The sequence below is a fragment of the Macrotis lagotis genome, chromosome X (assembly GCF_037893015.1).
Source record: "Macrotis lagotis isolate mMagLag1 chromosome X, bilby.v1.9.chrom.fasta, whole genome shotgun sequence".
Taxonomy (NCBI): Eukaryota; Metazoa; Chordata; class Mammalia; order Peramelemorphia; family Peramelidae; genus Macrotis; species Macrotis lagotis.
In genome coordinates this window covers 656,028,186-656,036,063 of record NC_133666.1, presented here as the reverse complement: position 1 = coordinate 656,036,063, position 7,878 = coordinate 656,028,186, and the positions used below count along the sequence as shown (strand labels likewise).

The window sequence follows — 7,878 nt, the reverse complement described above, 5'->3', positions numbered from 1 at the left end:
AGGCAGGAAATTACTTAAAAATCTCCTGACCTCCCCACACATACACCTCCAAAATTAAATACTGCCTCTAAGTGAATTTTAGAATGGCATAGATAATTAAAAATCAGGGTAAAGGAGTTGTCCAGTCTCAACGGAAGAAGTTAGGAAAGATCTGACCCTCCAGGGTGGTGGTCTGGCCTGCTTGAAGTTTAAATACCTCCTGACACATACCATGACCCAACAAATAGCAAGCCTTGGGGGTCTGACAGCTTCAGCCCCACTGATGGTGTTGGTGTTGGGTAGCCTTAACAAATTTAGTTTTTAAGGCAAGCAAAGGTTCAGCTTCTCCCTTGGGAGAGGCAAGAATGTGATGATGAAATGCCCTTTTAAACAGAGAAGGGAATATTACAAATTACACTAATAAACAAATGATACAGCTTAAAATTAATTTCCCCCATTCCCACTTTGATTCCCTAAGAGATAATCCCCTCAATGAATTAGCTTGACCAATAGTATTGATTGAAAGGAATCACCAGGGATAATCTCCTAAGGACAAAGGCACATGGGGAAAAATTGAAAGGGAAGGGTAATTCACTCCTACCGTCTAGTTCATCTGTAGCCTGCTTACAGCTCAGATGTCTCCTACAGCTGCCTGGTTTCTTTTTTTCTTTGTAAATTTTATTTATTTAAGACAATGGGGTTAAGTGATTTGTCCAAGGTCACACAGCTAGGCTAGGTCATACAGCTAAATGTCTGAAACCACATTTGAACTCAGGGCCTGTGGTCTCTCCACTGTGCCACCTAGTTTCTAAGAACATCTACTGCACTCATTTGGTCTTTTTAAAATTATTTATTTATTTATTTTTATTTTCATCTATTTGTACATGCATCTTTCCAAGTTACAAAATTTCACTCCATCATTCCTCAGTAGGGAGCAGTCAGGTTAACATTTTACATATATATTTTGTTAAACATATTTACAAATTAGTAATTTTTTGGCATGAGGAATTAGGATTAAGGGAAGGAGGTACATAAGAGATAATTTTTATAAAGTGTTCATCATATTCGGTAGGGGTGTTTTTTTTTCCTGTGTGTTTTGTTTTGTTTTGTTTTTCTTCCTCTGGTTGAGGATAATATAGACCATAACCAATCAAATACAGTGTCCTAGCTCTCTGGACTGTTGAGAGGAGTTGCTTCCATCAAGGTTGTTCATCTCATAATGTTGATGTGTAAATTGTTCTCTTGGTTCTACTCCCATCAGATCCTATAAGCCATTCCATGCTTCTCTAGAGTCTGACCATTTAAAGTTTCTTATAGAACAATAATATTTCATAGTATTCATGTACCATAAGTTGTTTAGCCATTCCCCAATGGATGGGCATCCCCTCAATTTCCAATTCTTTACCACTGGAAAAAAAAAGAGCTGCTATGAATATTTTGGAACGTGTAGGACTTTTCTCCTTTTTTTACAGTTTCTTCTGAATCTAGTCCTAGAATTGGAATTGCTGGGTCAAAGGGTATGAACAGTTTTATTGCTCTTTGGGCATAGTTCCATATTGCTCTCCAGAAAGGTTGAATCCATTCAGAACTCCACCAGCAATGCATCAATGTCCCAATCCTCCTACAACCTCTACAATATTGATCATCTTCCCTTCTTTTCATCGGGGCTAATCTAATAGGTGTGAGATGATATCTCATTGTTGTTTTAATATGCATTTCTCTAATCAATAGTGATTTGGGGCATTTTTATATGATTATATATATATAGCTTTAATTTCTTCATTTGAAAACTGTCTGTTCATATCCTCTGACCATTTATCAATTGGGGAATGACTTGTGATTTTATAAATTTGATGCAATTCTCTACGTATTTTAGAAATGAGACCTTTATCAGAACTCCTGATTGTGAAGATTGTTTCCCAGCTTTCTGCTTTTTCTTCTAATTTTGGCAGCATTGATTTTATTAGTGCAAAAACTTATATTAATCAAAATCATTCATTTTGCAGTTTATAATGTGCTCTAATTCTTGTCTGGTCATAAATTTATCACTTTTCCATATATCAGAAAAGAGTACTTTTTTTTGGTCTATTAATTTATCTATCATATCACTCTTTATGTCTTTATGTCTGTATCCATTTTGACCTTATTTTGGTATAGAGTGTGAGATGTGGTTCTATGTCTAGTTTTTGCCATACTATTTTCCAGTTTCCCAACAATTTTTGTCAAATAGTGAATTCTTATTCCAGAGGCAGATGTCTTTGGGTTTGTCAAATAGTAGGTTGTGTAGTCATTTACTGGTTTCTTTTGAACCTATTCTAATCCACTGATCATTTACTCTATTTCTTAACCAGTACCAGTCAGTTTTGATGACTGCTACGTCATAGTATAGTTTTAGGTCTGGTAGAGCTAGGCCACCTTCCTTTTCATTTTTTCATCAGTTCCCTTGCTACTCTTGCCCTTTTGTTGTTCCAGATGAATTCTGTTACTATTTTTCCTAGCTCAGGAAAGTAGTTATTTGGTAGTTTGATTGGTATGGCACCGAATAAGTAATTTGGGTAGAATTGTCATTGATTGACCTAACCATGAGCATTTGACATTTTTCCAATTATTCAGATATGACTTTATTTGGGTGAGGAGAGCTTTATGATTGTGTTCATATAGTTTTTGGATTTATCTTGGGAGGTAGATTCCCAAGTATTTAATTTTGTCTACAGTTATGTTATTTTATTTTATTATTATTATTATTATTATTATTATTTTTGCAAGGCAGTGGGGTTAAGTGGCTTGCCCAAGGCCACACAGCTAGGTAATTATTAAACGTCTGAGGCTGGATTTGAACTCAGGTACTCCTGACTTCAGGGCTGGTGCTCCATCCACTGTGCCACCAAGCCACCCCAAGCTTCTCTCTTCTAAGGAAAATGATTACACTGAAATTCTTTTATTTTTTTAATATTTTATTTTTTCCAATTACATGCAAAGATAGTTTTCAACATTCATCTTTTTGTAAGCTTATGGGTACCACATTTTTCTTTCTCCCCTTCTTCCCTCTCCTCTCCCCAAGACAGCAAGTAATTTGATATAGAATATACACCTACAATCACTTAACATATTTCCATATTAATCATGTTGTGAAAGAAGAATCAGAACTAAAAGGGAGAAAATTATGGGGAAAAAAATCACTATAAAACAAGTTTTAAAAAATGAAGTCAGCTTTCAGACTCCATGGTATTTTCTTTTGGATTTATTTCTTCAAAAGTTCTAACCTCTAGATTAAAGAATAACTTCTTTCCTAGTAGCATATTTGATATAGCAGTATTAGACCTCTTCTCCCAACTTCTTCCTCCTATTCTTCCTAAAACTATAAAAACTTTCCATGGTCTCTTTGGTTGGGAAATCCACTGAACATCCCCCAGGGTGGCAGGTTTAATATCCTGTCATCTCAATTAATTGACATTTTATTCCTTAAACTCATGGCTTTGATTTATTTCGAGACTCAGCAAAGTTATTGTCTATGCATTAGCTCACTTAAACTTCTTAAGTCTGTAAAGTATTAATTATGAATACAGGCATAATTAATTATCCCATTTACAGATTCTCCATTATACATCCATTAGCTCATTTAAACTTCAAGGTTTATGAAGTGTAAACCTTAACATTTTAGGGTTAAACTAAAATATTTACTGAGAAATCTATAAGTGAAGGCTTTTATGATAATGACTATACCAATCAAAGAGAGAGAGAGAGAGAGAGAGAGAGACAGAGACAGAGACAGAGACAGAGACAGAGACAGAGAGAGGGGTATTTATACATAAACAAGGATAAAGAAAACATTAGAGGCAACTAGGTGGCACACTGGATAAAGCACTGGCCCTGGAGTCAGGAGTACCTGGGCTCAAATCTGGTCTCAGACACTTAATAATTACCTAGCTGTGTGGCCTTGGGCAAGCCACTTAACCCTATCTGCCTTGCAAAAACCTAAAAACAAAACAAATGAGAACAAAAATGGTATTTTATAAAAATCTATACCTGTAAGATAAGGTAGGTAGAAAGGTTATTGGTCACCTAAACAACGTTTCCTAATGCTTGAAGCTTCTTTTAAAGAGTTTTTCTCTAAATTTCTATCAAGATGAGACCCATCCCCAAACATAACTGATAAAACCCAAAATCGGGAGGAAATTCATGAAGTCATTGGCAAGGATCCTTTCGGCCTTGGTGAACACAAGTCCTTTGATCCCATCTACTGAAGACCCACACCACTGTAATATTTATACCCCCCCAAGAAAAAGGCTCGGTTTTGGGGGATCCCTTTCAGGCTCCCTCCATCTGTGGGCCTATGGGAATAATCCCGTTATCCCACCCCTGTCTTTTATTAACCAGATCCGAGCATCCTCTTTTCACTGGCCATCTCCAGGATAACTAAGAAATAATTAAAGGAGGGAAAGCGGCGTAGTTGGGGGCCGGGCCTGGGAAGCGCCACGGTCTGGGCACAAGCGCGGCCCCCCTCCGGGGCCGAGGGCGCGGGCACGGACACGGCCCAGCCTCGCGGTGAGGTGTCCGTCAGGGCGTGTGCCGGTGGGGGCGGGGCGCGTCCGGGGCGGGGCGCCCAGGCTCCTCCCCCACCACGTTCCACCAATCGACAAGCAGCGGGCGCGGCCCCGCTCGTCCGTAGACCCGGTCCATCCCCAGGGCGGAAGGCCCAGGTTGAACTTTCACCCCTCCCCCCGCCGCGGCAGCCCCCTCGGGCGGACTGTGATGACGCAACTGCCCCGAGACGAAGCCGCTCGGGGTCCGGCCTCCGCGGAGGGGCGGAGGGCAAAGGGCGCGCCGGCGGGGATGGGGTCAGGCCGGTACGGGTGCCCCCGAGGGGGGCGCTGCCCGCGGCACGTTTTAGGAGGTTCCCCGGATGTGGGGTGGGGCCCTGGGCGGAGCCGGGGTGGGGGCGGGGCCGGCGGGGGCGGAGAGAACGCCGCGGGGCGGCCTCGCCTGGGCCCCAGCCTCCGGGAGGGGCGCGTGGCCCGGGCGCGCGTGCGCGCTGGCGTTCCGCTGCCCGCCGTTGAGCCCGCGCTGCGGCCCTCGGGCGTTCCCCGGTTCCCGTTGGCGCCCGGTCGGCCGGGCGCCCCCCGCTGCCGCCCCGGGCCGCGGAGCGGACGCGGCGGCCCCGGGGCCCCGGAGGCCCTCCGGCCCTCTGTCTCCCTTCCCGTCAGGCGTCGCTCGGGCCAGGCGGGCTGCGCACGCAGCCGACGCGGTGAGGCCCCGGAGGCCCCCGGCGCGGTCGAGGCGGCCGGAGCCGGAGCCGGAGCCGGAGCCGGAGCCGGAGCGGCGGCCCCAGGCCGCGGGGGAGGCGGCGTCGCGGCCGGCGCGGCCATGTGGTGGGCCGAGGGGCCCGGCGAGTGGCGGACGCTGGCCTGGGAGCTGCTGGGCGCCTCGGCCGTGGTGCTGCTGCTGCGCTGCCTCGTCCGCCTCCGGGAGCAGTGGGCGGGGGCCGCCCGCCCGGACCCCTGCCCCGGCCCCGACCTCGGCCCCGGCCCCGACCTGGGTCCCGGTCCCGACCCTGGCCCCGGCCCCGCGTCCCCGGCGGACATCGGCCGCCGCCCAGGTGAGACTGGCCCCAGCCCCGGCCCTGATCTCGGCCCCGAACCCGACCCTGGCCCCGGTCCGGGCCCCGCGTCCCCGGCGGACATCGGTCGCCGCCCTGGTGAGACTGATCTCGGCCCCGACTCTGGCCCCGGCCCCGCGTCCCCTGCGGACATTGGCCGCCGCCCAGGTGAGACTGGCCCCGGCCCCGACCCTGGCCCCGACCTCGGCCCTGGCCCCGACCTCGGCCCCGACCCTGGCCCCGGCCCCGGCCCCGGCCCTGGCCCTGACCTCGGCCCCGGCCCTGACCTCGGCCCCGGCCCCGACCTGGGTCCCGGTCCCGACCCTGGCCCCGGCCCCGGCCCCGCGTCCCCGGCGGACATCGGCCGCCGCCCAGGTGAGACTGGCCCCGGCCCGGCCGCCCCTCCTCGTGCTCCGGGGCGAGTGACCTTGGCCGAGTCCCCCACCACGGCAGCTCCCTTAGCAGGACTTGGGGGGAAACGTCACTGTTATTGTCCCCCGGGCATGCGGGGGGCGGGCAGGGGCGGCCCGATGTGGGGGTGAAGGAGGAGGTGAAGAGGATGGCGGGCTGAGGCGGGACCCCAGCACCCCTGCAGAGAAGCCGGCCCTCGGGGATGAAGGGTGGCAGATGGGGGGGGGGCTGCTCCAGATCCAGGCCACTTGTTTTTAAATAATATTTGTATTTGTCTTTCCAACTTCATGCAATGGTGTTTTTTTCCCAGTCATTTTTGGGGGAAGGTTTTTGAGTTTTATATGTTTCTCCTCCACCCTGACAGAAAGCAATCTAACATAGGCTCTACATGTGTAATTGTGCTAACTACGGATCCATATTAATCATGTGAAAGAAAAACCAAATCCAAACGGAAGGAGGAAAAAAATATAAAACGAAATAATGCATAAGACAACTTTTAAAAAGAGGCTAAACTTGGGGATTTAAACTCCACAGCTCCTTCTCTGCATAAGGACGGCATTGTCCAACACAAGCTTTTTAGAATTGCCTGTGATCAATGTATTGATGAAATGGGCAGATCCAGTACAGTTTGATCATCACCCCACCTTGTTAATGTGTATAAAGTTTTTCTGGTTCTGCTCACTTCACTCGGCATCAGATCATGCAAGTCCAGATTTTTCTGAACTCCCTTCCCTCATGATTTTTTATAGAATAATAACATTCCATCACATTAATAGAGCACATCCCCAATTGATGGTCCCTCAATTTCTAATTCTTTGCCACCATGAAAAGAATTCTGAATATTTTTGTACATAAGGGTTTTTTTTACCCATTTTTGTGATATCATAGACCTAATAATGATTTCTCTGGATTAAAATGTATGCACAATTTTGTGGCTCTTCGGGCATATTGCCAAGTTGCTTTCCAGAAAGAAAGTTATTAGTTCATAACTACACCAACAATGCATCCACCACCCCCCCTTTACCCACATCCCCTGCAACATTGATCATTTTCCTTTTTTAGTCATATCGGCCAATCTGCAGATCCAGAGTTCTTCGCACTATACCATGCCTCTGTAGTCTAGATGGAATCATAAGGATAATGGACACCATTTTTGGTCCTGTCACTAAACAGACATTTATGTTTGTGCATAGATCATTGAGCAAAGAGACTTATCAGGAGATTAGGGATACAGAGTCAAAGACATAAACAGCCTTTAGAGATGATGAGGGTTAGAGTTAGGATGGGCATTAGAGATCATTTAGTTTTTAATGTGCTCATTTTGCAGATGAGAAAACTGAGGCCCAGAGTCCCAAAGTCACATAGGCAATAAGGGAAGCCGACCTTTTAGTCCTTCTGATGACTGGGAATTTGACAGTGCTGCCAGATAGATCCTCAAAGTCAAGGTTCTTGGAAGTGAAAAACTCAAAACTGACCTGGGAGGTGTAAATGCCCAGATTTTTTAATTCACAAACTTGCAAAGTGCAGTAGAGGCCTGCAAAGCACAAGCAGTTCACAGGCTAAACTTTTCTGGAGAGACAATAATTAATTTAAGGATAGATTGAATGGCAAAGACCCCTAGGCAGGAGTGATGTGAAATACTCCAAGAGACAGTTGTCTCCAGGAACTGGGCTTTAAAAACCAAGTTAAAGAATTTGTAGTTTATCTCAGAGGCAGGAGAGAGCCTCTCAAGGTTCTTGAGCAGGGGAAGGACTTAAGAGTTTTCCTTTAAGAAGGTGGTTTTGGCTATTTTTGTATAGAATAGATTGGAGAAATGGAAATCTGAAGGCATGGACGCTACTTAGGAGGTTATTGCAAGGTAACTATATGCAGCTTGGATTACTTTACCAGAA

General features: G+C 46.7%; 1 protein-coding gene across 1 annotated transcript in view; it reads left to right on the top strand.

The window, feature by feature from the left end:
* Positions 1-5,077: 5,077 nt before the first annotated feature.
* ANKLE2 (ankyrin repeat and LEM domain containing 2) overlaps positions 5,078-7,878 on the top strand; it is a 32,433-nt gene continuing 29,632 nt past the window's right edge. The window contains exon 1 of the mRNA XM_074205169.1: positions 5,078-5,575. Within this exon, the coding sequence (XP_074061270.1) occupies positions 5,344-5,575 (232 nt within the window). The 5' untranslated portion in view covers positions 5,078-5,343. The remainder of the gene's footprint in view (positions 5,576-7,878) is intronic.